This window comes from Thalia democratica, chromosome 5 (genome assembly GCF_965202585.1).
Source record: "Thalia democratica chromosome 5, ktThaDemo2.hap1.1, whole genome shotgun sequence".
Lineage (NCBI taxonomy): Eukaryota > Metazoa > Chordata > Thaliacea > Salpida > Salpidae > Thalia > Thalia democratica.
In genome coordinates, this window is record NC_139169.1 from 58,997,524 (window position 1) to 59,022,195 (window position 24,672).

A 24,672-nucleotide genomic window follows, 5' to 3' on the forward strand; every position below is an offset into this window, starting at 1 on the left:
TCATTGTATAATATTAAACCCATGAGCTTTAGAAAGGTTAAAAATTGTTATAAAAATATTTATAGTTAAGCAGAATTTAAACTTGAAAACTTTGAAAGTTTTTTATTTGTTACAGGTGTTTGATTTTTTAACAGTTTTCATTTTATACAAAATTAATCAACTTTATCGCAAACCAAAAACTGTTTCCAAAAAAAAATTTGAACTTTTATAACTTAAAAAGTATTCTTTTAATAAAAAATAAAAATTAATAACTAATAGACCAATACATTGCACACAAAAAATCGTAAATATTCTAAACTTCAAATAAATTTTCAATTAACCATAGAATGTATTTTAAGTGTAATTAGAAAGTAGTGTTTAGAAAGTGATTAACAAAGGCGAGTGTTTCCTAGATTTATTTAAATAGAATATTATGTATGTGGTGAAAAGAGAAATAAGAAATAAATAAATTCAAGTTGAAGACTGTTATATTGGAAAATGTTCATAATTATTTTAGACAATTACTAAGTTTCACCGCTGAAAAGATTATCTTTACATTTCTTTAATCTAAACAGATATTCTTTATATAAAAATAACGGTTTGATAATCCGTTTAGCGGTGAAACTTATTAACTTTCTGAATTTTTAATAAATCTTTTTCAAGTAAGAGTACCAAAAAAAAAGATCTCTTAGTAAATAGTTGGAGATAATATGAAATATTTCGTTTATTAACAATTTTTTTATTAAGAAGTCTAACAAAAATTTATTAATCCAACCACAAATATTGGGAGGCACGTGGCTGTAATGAACCTTCGGCGTAATTTTAGCTTGATGACAACAAATGCAAAACAAATCAAATTTAGCATTTTTACAAAAAAAATCTGTTTTCTTAAGTTTTTTCCTTACACAGTTATAAAATTTATGTTTTTAAGACTTATTGCAGTTTTTTTTTTGGTTTAACACGACTCTTCCTTTCATCTTTTTTGTGAAAACTTTTTTTTATCAATTCGAGATTGCAAAATACTTATCTGTTGAATCTGACCCGGTAACCAAAAAATTTTACCATCTCTCTAGTTTAGCATATAGTTAAATATTTTTTAAATGAACAAAGAAAAATAAGCAGGTTAGATTAAAATGATAAAAGTAAATAAAACAAACGCAATAAACCTGAACAAAGTTACTACTTATCAATATTCTGTAAATTATACAGGCAAGTTTTTATTTTGTATGAAGTCAAATGTTATCAACTAACAAAAATATAGTAATGTTTTGTAAGTAAAATACTTAAAAACTTTTTAAACTATTTTTTTTTAATTTAGTACTTACAATATACAATTAAAATTCAAATCAATAATTATGAGCTAAGTTGTATGTAAGTGACTGTGTTCTAAAAAAAAATTCGATTAAATGCTAGTATTAACAAAAAAAATACTGCTTAATTTTAATGTAAAGTAAAGAGCTTATTTAAATATAATAAAAGTGTGCAAATTAACTTTTTTATTTATTACCCGGTTTCAGTGAAAAAAAATCCGATATATTCAAATATAAACCAAATACATAGTTTAACTTTAATTGCACTAAGATACATTATAATATCTAAACAGAAAACACAAAATTTTCAAAAATGATTGCAAACAAAAAGATTCAAAAATACTTAAATTAAATGCATCATACATAAATTAAAAATCGAAATAAAAGTTTAATAATTTTTTATAAAACTATTTACAATTTATCAACATTGTTCGGAATAGCAATTTGCAAAGTAAAAAGTACCCTTGGTTATTACAATGGAATCTGTGTGTAACAACCAATTTTATAATCATGTTAGGTTGTATTTAGATACTATTTTAAACTAATTAGGATATATTTTTGTTATTAAGCAGCTTTACATATCACAAACGACTCAAAGCTAATAGTTGTTTACTTATATTTTTATTACGGTTATAAAACTTTTCACTTTATCTTAGTTAACGTTTTGAATACTTTATATTTACTAACAACATAAATTTGTAGTTTCAATGTTATTTAATTCAAGTCTAAAAACTGTTAAAAACTATTTTTTTATAGATTGATTACAACCAAATGGTCGGTCAGCTTCAAAACATAAATGATAATATTTTTGAAAGGAAGCAACAACTTTTTTAGAACGGTACTTTGAGGTGTAGTCCTAGGCCTGGAGTAAGAACTGCCTTTAATTGGGGGAAGTCCCCTTTTTTGTGCTAAAAGCGTTTAGCTTTTAAGGCTTTTACTGAATTTACCTCACTCATTAGGTTTAACTTAGTAATAATTGAATATGCAATAAACTTAATATATATAATTTCTTTTTGAATAGAGTTTATTGAAAAAGTTATATTAAAATGATAATCAGAAAATAGAAGTGATAAAGCAGCTAATATATTAGTAAAATAAAACTGCGAAAATAAACACAACAAATAAACACAAAGTTCTACAAATGAAAATGTTCTTAAAGTGTTTGAATGTCACAATCTTAAATACAAAAACAGGTCTTACTAGTAACTCAGAGTCTTAAATTTTTATGTGCTTCTTGCACGATCTTATGGCTGAACTAAGCACAATATAATACAATAATGCAAATAAACATCAAGATCTTATAAAATGAAATCACAAAAAAGTTCTTAAATTCAATTAGTGTCTTAAAGTTGGTGTGCCTTCCGCACAGTCTTATGGCTAAACTGAGCGCAATGACAAACATTGTTAAAGTTGTATTGTGTGATGATTTGATAAACAATCGTCTAACGCCCCCTGGCGGTTCAAACAAAACAACAAAATATACACTTTGTTACAGAGGTACAAAAAAAATATATAAATATAAACTATATTTTAAATTAAACAAAAATTAGTACATATTTATACTTAAATTTCCTAGTTAATCGTTTTTATAAAGATTCTAGCGAAGCAATTCCGCTGAAAAATACAATAAAAAAAGTTTGCGCAGTACTTTTCGTCATTAAACTTACATACGGTTTTGTATATTAAACAAGTTAGTAAGATTGAAAAAAAAATTCGTTAAAAAAACAAAAAACTTTTAAAACCAGTTACTTTTTAGATCTTGATAACTTGTTTAACACACAGAAACATGTCTGTTTAATAAGAAAAAGTACTGCAAAAATTTTGTTTATTTATTCTATGTTTTTATAGCATTTATGTGTTTTTATTTAACTGATTAACTTAACCTCTAACAACATTTTTTTAAATAAACGTTTAATAACTTTCTGTAACATTATAACTCATTTTAATTCGTAACAGACTTTCTCGCAAAGTAAAGGAGCTACAAAACTCAAAAAAAAATTTTAATGTGGAAAATAAACATTTAAAAGAGGAAATGATTTTTATAAAGGAAGAAAAAAAGGAGCTGGAAAACAACATTTCTATAACAAGGTAACAAAAAAATCTACCAAAGATGAATACTTATTTAATGCTAGATAGTAGAAAAATTTCACTTTGAGTTTGACTTACTTTTAACTCTCATTTGATTTTTTTTTTTTCTAAAATTGTAGAAAGGTTTTTAATTTTTCGAAGTAGTTAGCTAGACTTTGCTTTGACATATTTAATTGTTAATGAAGAAAAGTATGTATATTGCAAATCATACATATATAGTACATACCAGTGGTGTAGCGTGGTCTTTTTGTAAGGGGGTGCTGCAGATTGACATTGTCAAATTAAAAAATCCTCTAGTTTGAAATATTTAGATTAAAATCATAAAATTAATATGAAGGAATAAAAGATATTTCAGAAAAAAAAGTTGAACATATTTGTTTAATTAAATAATAAACAAAATATAAAAAATTTATCTCATACCTTTGTATATCATCACCCTTTTCTATCAACTATAGCTACTTTTATTTTTATTTGTGTCCATGTAAGTTTCTGTGTTTGCACAATTATCAATTTACTAACTTAATTTCATGACTTGTCTAACTAGTACTAAAAAAAATGTTGTAAAACATGCAAGGAACTTAAAAAAATCGAGGTTGTCCCTGCTCGAGTTGCTGCTGCTCGAGTTTTCCTTGCTCGAGTTGCTCCTGCTAGAGTTGTTCCTGCTCGAGTTGTTTCTGCTCGAGTTTTTCCTGCTCGATTTTTCCATGCTCGAGTTGGCCCTACTCGAGTTGCCCCTGTTCGAGTTTTCCCTGCTCGAGTTTTCCTGCTTGAGTTTTCCCTGCTCGAGTTGCTCCTGACGAGTTTTTCCTGCTCGAGTTGTTTCTGCTTGAATTGCTCCTGTTCGTGTTGCTTCTGCTCGAGTTTTCCCTGCTCGAATTCCCCAGCTCGAGTTGTCTCTGCTTAAGTATTCCCTCTTCGAGTTTCTTCTGCTCGAGTTCAACTTGTCTTATTGTTCTGGCGTTGTAGTAAATTTTAAACAATAATCATGACTTAATTCACATGGTGCTGAAAATTCTTGCAGCTCCAGAATTTAACTTACTTTTCAACATTTTTTGTATTGAAAACTTGTAAACATTTAAGATGCAGCTGACAAGATTGAGATTGTAGCTCCAATTTTACAAACATTTTGAACATCAAATATAAAAATTTGAAAAAGCCTAATTTAGCAGGAATATTACGACGTTCATGTACACATTTGGCTGTATTTTTTGTACAAGTTCATGAAAACATAACTTTCATTTTTTTTAAGCTAATATAAGAAAAATTATATCATTTTAAAACTCAATTCCTCAGCTATAAAATAAAATTACTTTGACGTAGTTTAGGTTGTACAGCTGAAGCAGGGGCCATTTAAAGCAGCGTGTTTAAAGGCTTAAACTCTAAAATCAAAAAAAAAGTTAGCATAGTTTTTCATTTTTTAGGTGGAGCTACAGCTCCAGCGTTCCACCCCACGCGACGCCCCTGCTTTATACAGTGAAGAAAAACAGGTTTAAAAAAAAACTGTAGACACAAACTAAAACTAAGTGATAATCTTATATAATATATTTATTTTTCAGTGCAACTTTTTTCAAAAGAAACAAAAGTTACATTTTTTTTTTTCCTAGTTTTTTTAGTTTTTTCTGCTCTAATGTTATAAAAGTACTTTTGCTTTGTGTCATTAATAAATAAAAAGATCTTCAATTAGGTTTTATGTATAACATACATTTATTTAAACTTTTTAGTTAAAATCTAAAAAGGTTTAATCTTCTAATAAACGCTTAATTAATTATAAAACTGAGTATAGTTAATCTATCAATTGGTTTTCAAAATTTATATCAGTTTTTTGTAGGATTCGCATGTTTTTATTGTAGCAAAGTTAAAAAAGTTATAAACGTGTCTTTTTAAAAATGGACCGTAACTTATTTATTTTTTTCTTTTATTTGCAGATGACATTCTGTGAAAAAATTTTGTTTGGGAAATAAAAAGACACACACTAAAGCTAATTTTTAAATTACACAAAACGCTTTTGAGCTTTTTTAAACTGAACTGACGTGAAATTTAATCGAGCCATTTAAAGCTGATTTGTTTTAAATAACAATTTTACAGTGTAGTTCGTTTATTTTAAACTAGTATAATAAACAGAGTTTTTACTAAAATTCCGATGTTTCTTCGAAAGAGTGTTTAATTTTTTAACTAAAAATTGTTGATTATAAACAATACAGTGGTTTAAAACATGAAATGGTTGAAAAAGGCATTATTTTGTTTAAAAAAAAATTATGTGTATATAACAAAAATGCAAAATTATAAAAATAACAAAATTTATTTTTAAGGCTTCTTCTAAGGCCGATTTAAACTTTTCATCAGTGATTTTTATTAGTAATTATCTTTTACTTTTTTTTCAGAGTTTTATTTTTGATTTTCAATTGATATTCTTTAAATCATATTACATTTGTGTTTATATTGTTATGTATTAAAAATATATTTTTTATTGTTTTCATTAGTATTATATCGATTATTTTATTTTCAAGTAAAAACTTTAAAAACAACTTGACTCGCGAAAAACTTTTTTCTTTTAATGAGGTCTGCAAAGAATTTATTTTGGAGATCTGGCCAATTTATTAAAAGACGCCCTCTATAACCATCTGGCTTATTATCATAATGATCTGACGTGGGGTCATTATGGCTAAAAGGTCTATAATGATTACGAGGGGTAAAGGACATGATAGGGGAGCGAAATATGGAAAGTTAACTGTTATAATTTTATTGATGCATTACTAAAAACCAAGTAGTTATATGAATGCAATTTTAATCGTAACTTGTGAATTGGCTTATAATACAATGTTATAACGTCCTCGTGGCAAAATCGATTTTAATTTAAACACGCTAAGAGTAAGTATTAAATAACTTTAAAAGTATTAGAAAACTCTCGACTAGATTAATAGCAACTTAAGAATACTTTAAGCTAGATATTAAACACGATTAAAGCTAATACTACTTTATATAACACACAACACGCAGTTGTTGACGTTGAAGACCAAAACAAAAGCCGTTGCGTCCGCGGAACTAGTGCCTATATGCCAATAATTTGAGAGAATCGGCTTTTTTCTCGGCAAATAATTTCTTTTCCGCGGAAACTTCGAAGAATTAAATAAACAACATATGAAAAAACTTTCCAAGGAGGAAATGTGTCATATATTTTAAAAAGTCGGTTAAAATGACAAATTCAAAGGGAAAATTATTATTATTTAGTGTAAGGAAATTCAAATAAAGGACTACGTCCTTACACCTCAACTTCTGGCTTAAAGTAATAAGATTACTTCGAAAAACTACTTGTAATGTTTTAGAGACCATTACTAGAAACTTTCTATCGCAGTAAATTCAAAAAATTAAGGCTGACAACAACTAAGTTTTTAAACAAGCTGGTTAGATCAAAAATGTGTTTTAACTAAGATTGTTTTTTTGTTGCTTGCTATTTAATATTCATTATCATTTTTATTTTACTTTGTTACATCAAAATAATTATTAGTTAAATAATTAGTTACAAGTTTATTGAGGCATTTTTTTTGTTCCTAACAATATTGATCATTAGCAATAGTTCTCTTTAGATATAATATAAAAAAAACTCTTACTTTTAAGAAGTTTAATTTTAAAATAACAGGCATTGCATATAAAAATATATTAATACTTTTTTCTTTAAATTAAAAATTAAGTATTTAAGAACTAGAGCCTTATTTTTAACTACGTAACCTGTAAAAACCTAGAATTGTTTTATTACTTTTACTATTATTGTAAATATATTTCACTCATCATAAAAAAGGTTTAAAAACTTTAATGCTCATAAAACTAAATTATTTAATAAACATTTTATTTTTATTTTAGAAAATAATAATGTGTATTATTTTTTAATTCTAAATTACTTTATACTATGTACATAAATGAAAACGAGTGTAAAAAAATCATACTTTCTGTTTTTATTTTCTTTAAAAATTCGTTTGTTACAAAAATAAACTGTTTATCAAATACTTAGAACAATTAGTTTTATGCATAGTATATCAGTTGAGTAATAAAATTGTTTTCTGCTGTTTTCAGTTTTTAACTTAAATAATTTTCTGAAGCATAATATGTTTAATTTTTTGTCTTTAAGAATTTATATCTGACCAATATTTATCATATCACACTTTCATAACTTATAAACATGGCTATAAGTTACTATAAGTATTTCAATGCAAAACATAAGTTAAAGATAATAAGTTTTATTGAGAATAACAACTTTATATGAAGTAATAATGTTTTAATATTTCAATACATGTAATAATGACGAATTTTTGTGTTTTTATGATTAATGTTATTTTAATGCCTAAGCTGCTAACGTGGTTTCAAAAGTTATTTCTCAAATTTAAAAGCTAATTAAAATTTATTTTGCTTAAAGTTTTAGGAACAAATCAACTTTTTTTTTTTCGGAACGTAAGTACTTTTTTTTTGAAGCTTACGGATTTGACGGCGGTCGAACAAAATTACGCAAAAGTTGCGAAGGCCAGGCAAGCGAGTGACGTCATCAAGCTGGTAATCCTACCACTAGAAGAGCTGTCTGCTGTTGTGGCTGCCAGTGTTGTGGCTACCGGTGTTGTGGCTGCGAGTGTTGTGGCTACCGGTGTTGTGGCTACCGGTGTTGTGGCTGCGAGTGTTGTGGCTACCGGTGTTGTTGTGATTGAAAGAACTTCGTCATTGCAAAGGTCTTTGTCATCGCAGCAACTGGCAAAATACGGAGTACTTCTGAAAACAAAACAACTTTTCAACATCGTGGAATGAGTGATTATAAATATTAAAATAAAGTAAAAGCTCAACTTACCCTAGCTCTCCTTTGCTAGGTCTCTATTGATTGTATCCGAATGTGATTGCAATTAATATTTCCAGCCGTCGATATTCTTTTCGATCAGCATTTAAACCTATTCCCTTGAAAAATTCGCAATCAGTAGGATGAGCGCACCTGCTTACTCCAACCACTTCGTCTAGAAACAACATAAAAAGTATTAATTGCTAGTCGTACTAAACCGATATTTAAAACTGTGCGTCACTGTGGCCATAAGTTAAAATTTCTTTATGTCTAGCGTTTGTTCCATGAGTAGTTAGAATATTTTTTTTTTAAGAAAACGCAATTTCTGAATGTGTGGAAAGAACTTTTTTGTTATGCCACATAGGAAAAAAATTGATTAAAAAAAGTTGTGTTATGTATTTTAGTCTATTATTTACAGATAAAATAAATTAAGTTACAACAAAATTAGTTTCAGTATTGTTTAAAAATTTAAAAAACAACTTTCTAAAAGCTAGTTCACTGTGTAAATTTTTTAAAACTAAAAAACCTTAGCGCTGTACAACTTAAATGTAAAAAATACACCCAATAGAAAAAATGAGCATCAAGAAGCCTAAGTTTATAATTTTTTTTGTTAAAAGAACTCAAGTTAGCTTTTCTCATGAACCAAATAGCAACAATACGTTTTATAGATCAAGGTATTTTGCATCAACGTTTTTAAGTTCAGAAAAGCATATTGAAAACTTACTTTCTAATGAAATGCTAGGCAAAAACCAACACAAGAACTCACAGTTAACATTATCACGGATATATGAACCCTTTACAAACATGCAGTTGTCATTGGTGCTTCCGTACAATTTTTCACAATCTTCCACCTTGAGTTCCTCGTTTATTGTCTCGGCGCCCACAATAAAAAGTTGACTATAGCACTGTATTGCGTTGCTTTTCGAGCGAAATGAAGCTAGTATAAATATAAATTTTAAAATCATTTTACAGCTGTAGCTGACTTTTGAAAACTATTTTTCCTGTTTAAGATTGTTTGCTTTAGTTTTCAGTTTAGTAAAGTTTTTTGATTTTATACTTTATATTCTTCAATTAAACGAAATTGTTAGTTATTAAAAAAATTTGGTACGCATTTGTGTTAATTTGCTTTTTTTATATTCAAGGTTAATAGATAAAAGTTACACTTTTATTAACTTTTAAACTGAAAAAAATGTGGTAAATTAAAAGCTCGCCTACAACAAATTATGTGCTTGTTTAATTAAGATTATCTAAGTAAACTGTACTAAAAATATAATTATTAGAAAACTAAAAATAAAGTTTGTTTAATTTTTATAATTTATAATAATTTTACAATACAAAATTATTAGCTTTACAATAAAAAAATTTCTAATAAAAGTTATAGACTTTTTTCTTTTCTTTTTTTATAAAGATAGGTATAATACGTTTCAAGTCACGTATGCTTAATGCAGTTAAAAACCTGTGAAAAATATTATCATTTTGATTAAATGATGTAAGTTAACTTTTTTGAAATTAATACTCAACTATTTTAGTAGTTAGAAACTGTAAACCTTATTGATCATCTTACTAAATAAATATGCCTATAAGAAAAAAGAAAAAAATTTATATACTAAACATGAGCTAAAAATCCTAAGTATATAAATTGACAGAACAAGCTTAAATTTATTCAAAGTTGTCGCTGCTCAATGCTCATGAATATTAAACTAAGTTACTAATGCAATAAGTATAACTTAAGCTCAATACTTAATATGAGTAACCTACACTAAGCAGATGAGTAACTAATGACAACAAGTTACAGTCTGTAAGTTTGTGACTAAGCGTTTGTTTTTGTTTAAAAAAATACATTGTGTTGTCTTAGCTACACGATCAGTTCCCACCCAATCAACTTTGCACGTCTTTTTTACAAAATATTAATTTTGCACACTGTCAGTTATACATAGGTGTCACTTCTCCACGAATAAACACTTTTTATGACTGCACTTTTGCGTAAAGCGTTGAGTTTGCATAGCGTCAGTTTTTTGGAAGTGACAATTTTTTGCACCAGTGTCAGTTTTGCACTGACTTTTTTTAAGTTAAATAAAACTAAGTTGACGAAATTTATCTAAATGCATTTATGAATTTATTCTTTCAAGACTTTATTTTACAAACTAAGTTTCGGTCAAAGACCTCGTCAGTGCTTATATAAATCTAAAAAGATATGTAACAGTCATGGAAATAGAATTTAAATAATTAAATAAAAACAATTTTTTACTCAAAATGTTTACTTAATAACAAAACAAATTAAATTTTAATATTGAGATTGAATTTATGGTAAAGCTTAAGTTTTAGTTAAGTTTCAAAATCAATATAACAACAAAAATAATTATAAAAGCTGTATGTAGCTTTCTTTTGTATTCTAGTTAATTTTCAAAGGAAACATTGCTTAAGCAAAAATGTAGTTAATAGCACTTAGTGAGCTTTAAGTTGAGATGCATTTTAATGCAATGAACTTAAGCAATGTTTACTTTGAAAATTAACTAGAATACAAAAGAAAGCTACATACAGCTTTTATAATTATTCTCGGTCGATAATTTTTTTTGTCTTGGTCTTTAATTTTTTTTTTCTTGTTTTTTTTTTATTGTGTAAAAATGACCCTTCGTGCAAAATTGTTACTCGTGAAAAAGTTTCTTCGTGCAATTTTGTGCCCTCGTGCAATTTTGTCTTCAGGCATAATTCACCCGTTCCCAAGGATGAAAGCTCAGGCAATTTAAACAAAAAAGCATGATAAAAACAATATCAATTGTTTTCAAAAAGTTAGAAACTTGAAAAGATAAAAATTATAGAAGTATTTACACTATAACCGATATAAATTAGGTATGTAACATAAATAAAATCTGCTTGCGAAAACTAGCAAAAATCTTTACGTCAAAACACGTTAAACACAAAATTTATGTCAATAACACTTTAGAAGGACTTACCGTATTAATGTGGAAGACATCCTATATAAAATGGGAACGGGTAAAAATTGCACGAAGACAAAATTGCACGAGGGCACAAAATTGCTAGAAGATACTTTTGAACGAGTAACAATTTCGCACGGAGGGTCATTTTTGCACGAGAGTAAAAAAAAAATACAGATAACATAATATATATTAAAAAAAACAGAAAAACTGAAAGATAAACTTTAAAAAAAAAAAGTTACTGACCAAGGGTAAGGGTTAGCGGTAACAAAAATAGTAAAAAAAATAATTATTAAAAATTATTATTAAAAAAATGAATAAACAAAAATTAATTAATTAAAAAAAAGCTACCGACCGAGGGTAAGGGTTAGGGTTAATAGTGATAGTAAATGAAAAAAAAAACAGAATAAAACATAAATTAATAAAAAAGTTATAAAATTAATATTAAATTAAAATTCAACCCGTGTTAAAATATCTCCGTGCAAAATTTTCTGCTCGTGCAAAAGTATCTTCGTGCAACTTTATAAAACTATAATAAATTAATTTTTAAGACTTTCAAATAAAATAAAGTAAATAGTTAAGGCGTTTAATCTCAGTTTTTTTGATAACCGCTCTTATTTATTCATCATATGTTTATTTTTTTATGTTTACTCATTGCAATGAACTGCTGCAACTATTTTTTTAAATGCAACTTAATCATGTAACATTAAAGCAGAGAATTTAATTTTTCATAACACTTTCTTATAATTTTCAACTTAAATTGTTTCTTTAGAAGATACAGCAAACTACTTAAAAAAAAAAAAAATTTAAGTCTAATATTGATTTTGCGTTGCTCTGTTATAAAATTTTATAATGTAAGTTTTATGGAACTTTATTTGTTTTAGATAAGTTAAATGATAGTTTTATAAATTACAGCTCAAATTCTTAGAATACTCAAAACGATTTTGTCTTTGAATATTCAATTTTTATAGCATTTAAAATAGTAAAAATCAAAAATTTAGATACTTCCCTAGTTTTTAATATTTTTGCGAATCATGTATAGAAATTTTTCTTCTCAAAAAGAATTTTAGCAAATACATTCTAAAGAAAGCGTTGAAACTGTTCTGTTTATTTGAATTTAAAAATTTTTAAATATATATATACAGTGAAAAAACAAAGGTAAAACAACAAAAAAACTGTAAAAAAAAAACTAAAACTATGTGATAATTTTTTATAATATATTTATATTACAGTTGAAAATTTTCAAATAAAATGAAGTATATATAAACCATAGAATTTTATTTATTTATAATAATTATTTAGAGTTTTAACATTATAAAAGTACTTCATCTTTGTGTCACTAATAAGTAATATTTTTTTAACTAGCGTTTATTTAAATTAATACTAAAATTATATTAAAAATACATAAAAACGTTAAATTCCAAACAAGTTTCTACTTTTTAAACAGTTTATAATGTTCAATATAAAAGTAGAAGTTATATTATAAAATGAAATTGTATCTTTTTTATATTAGTGTTTATCAACAAAAGTACTAATTATCTATAAAACCTATTGACTATTTTTTTTTATAATAAGTGCTTGTTATAAGTTACGAAAAAATCAGTATCTTAAACATTTAACAGTAAAGAAGCGTCAGGACCAACAAAAACAAATTTGGCTGAATTAGAAACTCTTTGTTTAGAGTTTGCCACGTGGAATATACGTTTGAATATTCAGGTTATTTTAAGTTTTTCATAGTTATTGTTGGACAAAAGTTTTTAGCTTATCGATACCATATTTTTTTACAAATTTACTAACTTGTTGGTTACAACCAACGATTGTGTGAAGCAAATAATCATACGTGTAATATTTTATTTAGTTTTTAGAAAAATAGTATATATATCAAAACGACATAAAAAAAGAAAGATCTTGAAACAATTGTGGTCATTAGACCAAGTGTAAAAAAAGACCTTTCGGTCATCAATCTACAACCAAAGGGAAACTTTTAATGTACAGAACTAATTTCATATGACTGAACTTATTTATTTTAGTCAATAACGATTAGCTTAAATATAAAATAACTATAAGCGTTTCCCTAAAGAACGACAATACCATTCACAAAATAACCAAAAGTAAGCAGTGCTTCTACTTTATTTTTTCAAAATGTTTTCAATAAGATATCCATCAATTTTGTTTTGAGCCTATTTGAAATATATTCAAGATAGCTTTGGTGTTTTACATCTATCAGTTTTTCAATCCCTAGCTTAGCTTAACATATGGTATTGTGATGTATTGTTTCTTATCATCTTTATTTTCAGTTAATTCTGTCTCAAAGGTGTCTTTCTTTTGTATTTGTTTTATTTTTGAACAAATACAAAAGAAAGACACCTTTGAGACAGAATTAACTGAAAATAAAGATGATAAGAAACAATACATCACAATACCATATGTTAAAAAGACGTCAGAGAAATTCGCCAAGAACATAAAAGCAGTATTTGAAAGCATCGGGGTAAAAGTACGCATTACTTATAGATCAGAAAAAGTAGGGAAATATTTCTCTCTAAAAGATTCAATAAGTAGCTTGTATCAAAGTTGTATTGTCTATAAATTTATGTGTCCAGGTGATCTGAACAACCAGTACATTGGTGAGACAGAAATACAACTTTTCGTCAGAATTAAAGAACATGTGACTCCAACCAACAGTGCGGTATTTAAACATATTGAAAATTGTGTATTTTGTACTAGTTGTAAAAACATTTATAATTGTTTCAAAGTTATTAAAACGTGCACTTCGTATAATGAATTATTATCTTCAGAAGCCCTACTAATTAAAAAATTCCAGCCAAATTTGAATAATCAGCTTGGTCCTGATAAAGGATCAAGAGTAGTTATTAATATATTTAAATAATCCATTTTGTCTTAATTGTTTATAAAAATCCATTTTTGTTAATTACTTGTCGTTTTAATTAGTTGTGTTTTTTACAAATGATATAATTTCACTCTATTTTATGTTTGTTTAACTAGGGAGTGTTTAGCATTTTGATAAGGGAATTTGGACATTCCGAAAGCGCTTAAGTTTTTAATAAAGTTTATAATGAAAAAATTTGTTTGTTTTGTCTGTTTGTGTCTATTAACAAAATTTATGTAAAATTATTCAACTTCATTTTATACAAACTTTAACTTAAACTCAAAATTTTTTGAAGTTATGCTTGCAGAGTTATAATTAAATCGAAGCTAATGGTTCTAATTTAACATTAAAGTTACGGCAGCTTCATATTAATTTTTTGCAAATTCTAAAGCATTTTTTAACCTCTCATTGGTAGTTTGGTTTAAAACTTCTTTTTTAGCACATAAGTTCAATTTCAACTTATATACTATACTTTAACAAATATTTATGTTGTACCAATGGTGTGGGAACTCTTAAAAATAATCTATTTAAAATGGGAATCATAAGTAATAAATGTTTTATGATTTTAGGGCGGGGTAATATTTTGTAAAAATAATGCATTTTGATAAGCTTTCCTACAATAAAATTATTTATTTGAGAGAACTAATGCGTTTTTTAATGCATATATAAGCAGTTTCGGCAGAGCATTCGGCGTTTATTGGTGTGCTTTAAGTTAAGATGCATTTCAACATGTTAAATTTAAGATTCTTTCTTGATTAAGTTATAAGATACTTATTACAATTGTATTATAATTTGTGTTTAAATGTAGTTCTAGTATAGATTGATGTAATTGTATCTATGTGTTGTTTAGTTTATGTAAATAAAATAAAAGTGTTGTTTTGATTGTTGTACTAATCTACTTTACTAATCCCTAACACCCTATAATAAAATCTGTGTAACGAGATAATGTCAGTATTATTAATTTTTAGTATTTTTAATATTCATTGTTATTTTGTTTTCATGACGCACCGTGTTTTTTACAACTTTTTTTTTGATTCCTAAATATAGTTTTTTTTAACTTTATTCAGTATAATACAGTAAGATGTTCGACTTTTCTAGTGTGCATAGAAGTAATATTAAAACATATAACTGAACAATTTTAATTAAGGATCTTTATTTTTTGTTTATAATATTAATACATGTTGTTTCATAGCACCAATACTTTTTTACGACATTGAAGTTCATAAGTAAGGTTATCTTTGTAAAATTTATCAAGTTTTGCTAGGTAAATATAAGTAACTTCTCAAGTGTGCAGGCCAGATGTGGCCCAACCACATATTATTTCAATTTTTATATTAGTACAAATATACTATTTAATTAAAAAACTAGTAGCGGGCAGGATCCTACCCCAAAGTATAAAGTTATCGTCCCTTTATATTGAAACTTTTTGGAACTGAAAACTTGTTAACTTTAAACATTAGTTCAATACTTTTAAAGAATAACCTTGAGTTCCACTTCGCTATCTTTTTCGAACTTACCATTTCAAATTACACATATCTAGTTTTAATACTTTTCTAGTTTGCTTCTTTTTTAATTACTTATAGCTCGCCAATTTTGGGTAGGTGTTAAAACTATCAACAAACTGAATACTGGTATTATTTTTGTCAGAACTTAATTTATCAGCTTTCCACATTAAGTTCTAAAACAATTTATTTACGTTTAAGTTTGTAAATTACTTATAATAAAAATTAATTTTGACATATTTAAGATTGTTTTTTAAATTTTAAATTCTAAATATTTTAGCTCAAAAAAGTTTTAACTAATCAGGTTTTTCGAATATTTTGAGTCTTTATTACATTGAAAAAACAGTATTCTATAAAACCTGCTTTTAAGGTTTTAAGTTTAGTATTTAATTTTACTCTCTTTGTTTCAAAAAATCACACTAGCTTTGTAAAAATTGAATATTTATATTGAGGTAAAAATAAAAATGTTCAATAAACTTTAGTTATAACAGTATTTTTGTATGTTATTTGTGTAAAAAACTAGTTTTGATTTTTTACTAATTTTATAATAAGATTTATTAGTGTTGGTATTAAGTTTGTAGACTAGGTTTTACATAACCTTACTAAGCAACATTTTTAAGTATGTTTACTTTTAAGTGTGCATTGTAAAAAGAGTTCAATTTAACAAAATTTATAAATAGTAAATCATGCAAATTTTAGCGAAATTTACTACTTAGTATATTTTTATTTCATGCATTAAAAAAACTTTGAAAAATTGCACTGTTTTACATAAGTTTTAACATATATACAGTATTCCAAAACACTATATAAAAACTAAATGAAAATACAAAAATTTCACACAACTTGAAGCATTTTCACTTTTTCTGCATGCAGTTAACTTTAATCTAAAAATAATACCTAGTAAATTTTATAATTATAAACTTAAATTAGTTATGTCTAGTATTAAGGTAAAACGCAACGGGTTGTCATTAAATGAACAGAAGCATTCCATACGCATTATCTAATCACTCGGGCCTCTTATTGAAAGGATCGGACCAAACTCTCATGTCTCCCGGTTGAATTTCGTGCTGATTCAGCTTCATGTCGTCTCTATTCTTCATTTGCACTTTTTCTGCATTTTGTATTAATATAAACAAAACCAATAAAAAAGTTTTAAATGCTTTTGTTTAGCTTTAAAAATAATAACTTACACTACAGTACAATTAAAATTGCATTTTAAAGCTAGCCTGCACTTTACACGGGAAAAAAATAAGCATTATAGTATGAAACAGGCCTAGAGTGTTAAAAGTTGAATAAAACTGTAAAAATTAACAACAACTCGATATAAATTTACTTTTTTATAATAAAATTTAAATTTTAACTTACTCAAATTGTCGCTGTTCAACATGGGGTAGAACACAGCAAAGCCAATAGCGACCGCGATGCCTCCAATGACTGCAATTCCCGGCAATAAGTTGTTGTTTCGATAGTTGAGAATGGGGTATTTCTTTCTCAATGTTTTCTTGTCCATGCTTTCGGGTCGCTTTAATTTTTCCATGAGCGCCGAGGTTAAGTTGACCATTGTTAGTTATTAAATAACAGCTTTAAAATAAATAGAATACTTTCTTAAATTACTGTTGTATAATTTTGTTGTATTGAACCATAACCTTAGATTGAAAAACACATTTTAATAGCTGTCCCTTCAACATAACCATAAATCGTATATTTGTCAACATTAGGCTAATATTTTTTTAACTTTGACGTTTTACTATAACTGCTTCATAAACTTTGATATGAAAAAGTTATAAATAGAACAATAATTTATGTCTGACTTTATTGAACTACAGTTTTTAATAGTTGTTTACAAAAAAAAGAGTACAAATAAAAATATTTTCTACAACTTTATAAATTAAAAAATTACTTTAACTAAAAGAACAATTCAACACAACTCGGAATATACAATAAACTGAAAAAAAATAAAATAAAAGTCTATTCGTCGTCCGAGTCAGAATCTTCCAGCATCTCCTTGGCTTTCTGTTCGGCTTCTTGCAGCAAACCTTGTTCCACTTTCGTGTGCCTTCCATCCGTGTTACTTCCCACCCACGACATCTGCAACTGGAACTGCTTGTCTTTCACCTCATCGTGCACACCGTGAATCACCTGCAATGTTTGTAAGTTTTATAGAATTTCAATAGTATTTTATTTTTGTCGTTCATACAAATCTAAAAAATCTGAATTTTTTTAAATTACGGCACACTTGCAGTATTTTATTAAATGTGTGAGAAGAAACATATAAAGCGGTGTTATATAGCTTTTATACGATTTTAATAAAATACTTCAAGTTTTTAAGCACCCCCTTATTTTACTGCTTAACGTAAAAATTGGTTTAAATTTCAAACAACACATTAGTTTGTGCTTGATCACACTCACCTCTTTGCAGCTTTAAGTTATTTTTTATAATTACTTTACAAATTTAACTACTCACCTTTGCAGCTTCGAGCAGGGCGTCCTTGCACGTCAATTCACTAAACTTCAGCTTTTCGATCTCAGTCTTGGCGTTCTGCCGCGCTTTGCCGATGGCCGTGCCGTTGTATCCCACCGAGATGCCCGACGGCTCGACGCAGTACAGCTGCGGCTGGTCTTCCAGGTGGCTGGCGAGGAGGACGGAGGCTCCGAATGGGCGAACCGCCCCGTACAGGGTGAAGACGTGCATGTAGGAGGAGACGCGCTCGACCAGATACTTGAGGGGGATCGGCATGTTGTACTCGGACCTGTGGGAAAAAACAATAATTAAATTTAGAGTGGAATGGTGTATAACCATTACAGGGTAAATATGATTGATATGTTTTTTTAGTATTAACTTCTTTTAGTTAGTGTAGTGATATTTTTTCTCGGACACGCTCAGTTCCAACCTGCGCAATTCCCAACCGATCAAATCTGAGAAAACCGTTAACTGACTAAGGGTAAGGGGTTAGGGGTAACAGAGATAGTAAAAAAAGAATAATAATAATAATAAACAAATAAATTGGAAGGAAAGTATTTGCGGTTGGGAATTGTGAGTATACCTTTTATTCTATACCAGTAATATAATGTAAAAAAAAAATTACACACTTTGAAATAGTTTAACATATAATAGTTGCGAAAGTTTATTTTACATTATATTTCTGGTGTAGAAAACGGTATACTCACAATTCCCACCCGCGAATACTTTCCTTCCAATTTATTTATTTATTATTATTATTCTTTATTCTTATTATCTCTGTAGTTCAAATAAATTAGATAATGTCCTTGAAGCCTGCTATTAAAAAAATACTATAAAGTAATTTTGTATGGTTACGTTATATTAAATTTAAAGATTTTAAATTATCTGTGACCTGTGTGTAAGTTCAATACTTGAGTAAATAATGCTGCTTTTTAATATTAAGCTTTAATTATGAACTATTAGTATTTTTTTTTAAACTTTTATATACACTATTATAAAATAGTCAAAATTATTAAAAAACATTTTTTTAAGTTTAGAAGTTATGGGCTAGCTAGTATTTCGGGAAAGATTTAAGTTTTACTTGTGTGACCATTGTAAATCGGGCAAAACCTATTAATGTTTAAATTCAATGATTTTAATATAAATATCATACCCAAATATATTTATCAACTTTATTTTTTCTTTTAAAATGTTATAATACAAGGAATTATGACTACTCCGTCTAAATAAAAAGTAGCTGTGAATGGTTTTATGTGCGCAGACTTCAACTGTTTATTAAACAACATGAGTGCCATTGTTGCAATATGCATGTCGCCAAAAATCACTTAAGCATGACACTCTAAGTGATAACAAACGTTTGTTAAGTATTCAGAATTCATTATTTAAGGCATTATGGCAACAATGCTTTTCACCATATAAGTCAGTGATCAATTAGCTATATACACTACTAATTGACTAATATGGCCCACTAAAAAACTTCTGCTGAAATTTTTCTCAAGTAGCAGATTATGGCTTTTTTCGAATTTTAGTTAAACCAAGTCATTTGGTTTATTATCATTCACACAGATACAAGGTAGAGTGAAGAAGACATCAAACAAGTTAGTTTACTAATTATTTTTAAAGTTTAATACAGGGTAGCCATTTATTTTAATTTCATCCACGTTTTTTAAAATACAATTTTTCTTGTCCATTTTCAGTATTAGTATATAACTTATCTTTAAGTAAAAAAATATAATTAATATTTATAAAAATATATAATTAAAAAAACTGTAATGCTTATTTAAATCTGTTATATTATTAATTTAATTTTGAACAAGCAACAATTTTTATTGCATTTAAAAGTTATTTCTTGTCTATTTTAAACTTTATTATGATACATAAAAAAACTGTTTAAAAACTCAGGCTTTTTAAAAAGTTAAAAACTCAAGGTGCTTCCAGAATTCTTTTGGCTAAATTGTAAAATTCCAGGTTTCCAGGTAAAATGGCAATCCTGTAAATAACAATATATAATAATTAGTATATAACTATGCAACAACATTATATTTAGTTGACCACAGCCTCATTTGTATTCCCATACTAAATTGTTTATTATATTTTTTATTGCCACTGTAACATTAGTACTTACTACTAAAAAACATTTTCTAAACAATAAAATGTAAAAAACTTTACTAATTAGTTTTTACTTCTAAGTTTGAAACCTAGGAGCAATAAGTAAAACTTACAACTTAGTTAAATATGTTTAGTAACACTTAAATAAGTAGTAATTATTTTTTTTGCTTAAAATAATAAAGTACTTTATAAAACTGGGCAATGTTTTACAGAGAAATATAAATTTAATGTCTGTTTTAATTTGATTTAGAGTGTATTGTATTTTATGATGTTGATCTGTAGTAAATATCTTACTAGCTTAGGCAGCTTATAATTATAATCTTGTAATTATAACCAATTGAATAATTATAACTAATTAATTTTAAGTGAAGATGATACTTTTGCGCTTGATTTTGACTGAAGTAGGTTTATTGTACAACTGTTAACATATAATGTACACAAATAAAAAATTAGAATGCTAAATATTTAAGATTGAGCTAAAAAATTGTAAGCCTCTCTCAAAACTTTAGCATAATAAATAGAATTTTAACAATTTTACTCTGTCACTTTTGTCATGACTTAGCTTCTAGCTCAAACTTTTTATTTCTTGTTTATATTAAAATAGAAAAGTTTTTATACACAAAAAAATAGTTTTTTTTTTACCTAACTTTATTTCCACCACAACTAACATTTTTTATTCAGCATAATTATAGTAAACAATAATTTAAGAAACTTTGAAAATCTAAAAAAGTGTTTTATAATTCTATGATATCAAAAAGAAATAATCAACAATACTAAACTGTGTTATATTTTACAGATAAAATGGAAAGATTAAGTAAAATCGTAGTACAAAAAGGTGACATCACAAAGTTGCAAGTTGACGCCATTGTCAATGCTGCTAAGTGCTCATTGCTAGGAGGAGCTGGCGTAGACGGTTGCATCCACAGAGCAGCAGGTGGAGATTTGCTTAAAGAATGCAAAACATTAGGAGGGTGCGAGACTGGTCAATCAAAAATCACCAAGGGATACAACCTACCTGCCAAACACGTCATTCACACCGTCGGACCAATAGGCGAGCATCCAGAGGAACTTTCCAGCTGCTATAAAACCAGCTTGGACCTAGTGAAGGAGAATAATCTCAAATCAATCGCCTTCTGCTGCGTTTCAACCGGAATCTACGGATACCCGAACGACAAGGCAGCTAAAGTTGCCTTCGAAACTGTGCTTGACTGGTTGCAAGGTAACCCAGATGTTGTGGACCAGGTTATTTTCTGCTGCTTTTTGGGGATCGACTTGCAACTGTACACTGATTTGATGGCTGAGTACAAAGAGAAGTTTGAAGGTGAGAAAGCTAAAGAAGCTCAAACAATTAAAGAAGCTTCTGCTGCTGAAAAAGAAGAGACTGTCTCAACCCAGGAAGCAGATAAAAAAGAGGACTAGAAGCAATTATTAATTAATTATATTTCAACTTTTTTAATGTTTAGTTTTTCTTTTTTGGGATTGGTGTTATAAAACATATCAAAACTACTAGAGTATAGAGAAATAAAATATAAGTTCAATAAAAGTCGTTCGTTTATTTGTACCAGTAGTGTTTTGTATATAACTATTGCAATTTAGATTTAAAAATACTTTAAAATTTGTAAGCAATTAAGTTTCCAAATAGTAGTTTTTTTCACAACTTGATCTTAATTGGTAGAGCTTTAATATATTAAAATTTAAATTAATACTGCGATACGAGCATACAACTCGGTTACTTGAATAGGTTTCTTATGGACTCAAAAAAACAACTTACTTGAAATCTATCTTCTTCAGTTTTTAACCAATATTTTTAATCATCACAACAAGTTTGCAACTAATATTTAAGTAACTCCACAAAAAGAATTTTATTTACACAAAAATTAATTTATGTACAATATTTTAATAACTCAAATATGTTGAATAATTTGAATTATTAAAGGGAACGTTTTAAGAAAACTACATATATATAGGTAAACTTTGATAATTAGGATAAAAAAAATAAAAGACAATTAAATGCTGCTTTAAATGTGCTTTATAAGTAATAAAGAATATTTTATATATATTTTTCGTAGTTCATTTAAGTTTATATATTTTTCACTTTTACAAAATTACTAGCTGTATAACAATTTTCAAAACTCCAGGTTTTACCAGATATTTTCAAAAAAATTTCAAACTCCAGGTTTTTCTATGTTTTTTGTGCCTAAATTGTCAAATAGCAGGCTAATCCAGGGTTTCAAGTTTTTTGGCAATCCTGTTTTTAGATAATTAATTCTGTTTTTTATAATTTATACAAAAACTTTCTAACTGAAATTTCACCTGCTCTTTAATAGTATAAGTTTAAAATCAAGGGAGCAAAAGTGGGTACTTGAAACCAACTAAAACTTTTATTGATGTAATATTAAAGTACTAAGTAGGGAATTCAATATTTTATGTAGTAAATATGGCTTCTTCAAAACAACATCATTACTTTTACAAGTATTTTACTAAATTTATTACCTGAATTTAAAGATGATAAGATATTTTTTACTAAGAGTTAAGTCTAAGATTCAACACACATTGGATTAGATAAACTTTGATAAACAAATTATAAAAAAAAAGAATCAACAAAGTTTAATTTAATAATAACGCCAAAAAATTATGAACACAATTAAAAACATAGTAATTTTTTACTGATTAAAATTTAAAATCTGTCATAGCTTGACTTATAATTTGTTTTTTTTTATATCATAACTGGAATTTACGGATATCCGAATGAAATTGAAGTTCTACGAAATGCTGTATACTTATCTTTTACAATGTTTAATTAAACATGGCACTTCAATTTAAATTTACTTATTTATTAATTCAGTAACTAATGTTTGTTGTTTTACTCATTTTCATTTACAATAGATTACTTATTATGTATTTAAAGTAATTGTAAAAAAAATTCAAGTTCTTGACTGCTTTTTTCCAAACATAAAGAATAAGTTATCTATCTTGCAATGCAAGGTAAATGACTTTTTTTAACGCTAATGTATTAGAACATAAAATCGTGACGTAATTATTAATTATTTTTTCGAATTTTTAAGACAGTTTAGTGTTATAAATCAGTTTTTCTACAACTTTCATATGAGTGTTTTATATTTTTATTTGTTATTTTATTTTGTGTTTTATTTTACTTTATCACAATTTAGACATAATAATTACAAATATTATATAGTTTTATAACAGTCGGATTTAACGTTATATATTTTATCGATTAAAAACCTTTAATCTACAATAATCTATAGTATTTAATCTTATTTTTAATAAAGACATACAAACCTAATTATCTACTATTCTTTCCTCACAGTATTTATTTTTTTACGGAGCGACGTTGAAGTGTGTAAACTTGATAACACACAGATGCATGTGTTAGTTTAATAAAGAAAGAGTACTATTTAAATTTGTTATTATTATATGTTCCAGTGACCTTGTTTCACTAGGATCTTTATTGACAAACTATTAAATTTAAATGTTGGATAGTTCAGACATTTAAATCAGTTATGAATACAATCTTAGACACCAGTACAATCACAAGTGCAAACACATTATTTTGGAAAACAAAACACTTTTCGTACATATTCATTTTAATTCAATACATATCCAAATGTTTAAAACATTGCTTAAATAATACAATATAAGTATAAATGTCGAGTAGTGATAAATTTTGAATAGCATATCTGCATCAAATACAAATAGATTTAAAAACTAATTTTAAACAGTCACTTGAGAACATCCAAGTTGACTTCTAAATAGTTTTTTTTTTTTGCAATTTAATCATTCATATTTACTAACTTGTAGTTTGCAGCTTCGTTTCTTGCAAACTCAACAAGTTCCCTCGCGTCGGTGAGAAGCCCGGCAATCGCCATGCCGATGTGCAAGTCAATGTTGAAGATGCGCTGGTTGCTGCTGCTCTCATACAGCTTCGACTGCACCAGCTTCTCAACGGCGAGCACCACTCCGTCGGTGCATTTGATGCCGATGGCCGTCGAGCTGTTTTCCACTGCTTTCATTGCATACTCAACCTAGTCAATGTTTAAAGTATTATTTTTCTTTCAAAGTTTATAGACAACAAAATGTTCAATTTATGAAATTCAAATGCTTATATCTTATGAAAATATTACTTTTTTTCATTATTGAATATTTCTCTTTTAGTTTTAATATATTTGTTTTTAAACTTTGAAAAAATCAAAATTAAAAAAATATAAACCTGAAATACTCTACCATCAGGTGAAAATTGAGATGCAGATAAATCATATCCAGTTCCAATACTAGTCATTGTTGTTAGTTTATCTAGTTTTAAACTATACTAAAAGACAACATTTTAAATGTTAAGAAGATAAATATATAATCAAAGGTGCTTTAATCATATGAAACATATTATAAATGCAATATGAGCTTTTAGGTTAAAAAATACTCAACTTAATTAAAAAAGACAATACTTTAAGTATTATGGTAAAATCGTTGCTAATATTTTATTTTATTGATTATATGACAAATAAGGGTAGATAGTAATAGTAAAATTTTAAGTTTTTTTGTTTTTAATAAATTTAATTTAATAATGACTGA

General features: G+C 26.9%; 2 protein-coding genes and 1 pseudogene across 2 annotated transcripts; 1 reads left to right on the forward strand and 2 right to left on the reverse strand.

Annotated features, from left to right (window-relative positions):
• Window positions 1–15,974: 15,974 nt before the first annotated feature.
• On the reverse strand, window positions 15,975–17,102 carry LOC145837197 (uncharacterized). The gene is made up of 2 exons (XM_082944969.1): window positions 16,881–17,102; window positions 15,975–16,626 (listed from the first exon to the last, which is right to left on the reverse strand). Exons 1-2 carry the CDS (start codon window positions 17,074–17,076, stop codon window positions 16,520–16,522), a joined length of 303 nt encoding a protein of 100 aa, XP_082801095.1. The 5' UTR covers window positions 17,077–17,102; the 3' UTR covers window positions 15,975–16,519.
• A 65-nt stretch (window positions 17,103–17,167) lies between these two features.
• LOC145837196 (proteasome subunit alpha type-3-like) lies at window positions 17,168–24,408 on the reverse strand. Its single transcript, XM_082944968.1, has 4 exons — window positions 24,314–24,408; window positions 23,899–24,128; window positions 17,980–18,265; window positions 17,168–17,654 (listed from the first exon to the last, which is right to left on the reverse strand). The coding sequence occupies exons 1-4, from the start codon at window positions 24,380–24,382 to the stop codon at window positions 17,484–17,486; spliced, it is 756 nt and encodes a 251-aa protein (XP_082801094.1). The 5' UTR covers window positions 24,383–24,408; the 3' UTR covers window positions 17,168–17,483.
• Window positions 19,461–21,504, forward strand: LOC145835525 (macro domain-containing protein PG1779 pseudogene; annotated as a pseudogene).
• Window positions 24,409–24,672: the final 264 nt, after the last annotated feature.

Excerpts from the sequence above, each read along its gene's own strand:
- LOC145837196 (XM_082944968.1), bottom strand. The coding sequence starts at position 24,382 with ATGACTAGTATTGGAACTGGATATGATTTATCTGCATCTCAATTTTCA. Across the intron at positions 24,129-24,313 it reads CTGATGGTAGAGTATTTCAG|GTTGAGTATGCAATGAAAGC; the intron begins GTTTATATTTTT and ends AACATTGACTAG. Across the intron at positions 17,655-17,979 it reads CCCTGCTCGAAGCTGCAAAG|GTGATTCACGGTGTGCACGA; the intron begins GTGAGTAGTTAA and ends CAAACATTGCAG.
- LOC145837197 (XM_082944969.1), bottom strand. The coding sequence starts at position 17,076 with ATGGTCAACTTAACCTCGGCGCTCATGGAAAAATTAAAGCGACCCGAA. Across the intron at positions 16,627-16,880 it reads GTTGAACAGCGACAATTTGA|AAAAAGTGCAAATGAAGAAT; the intron begins GTAAGTTAAAAT and ends TACAAAATGCAG.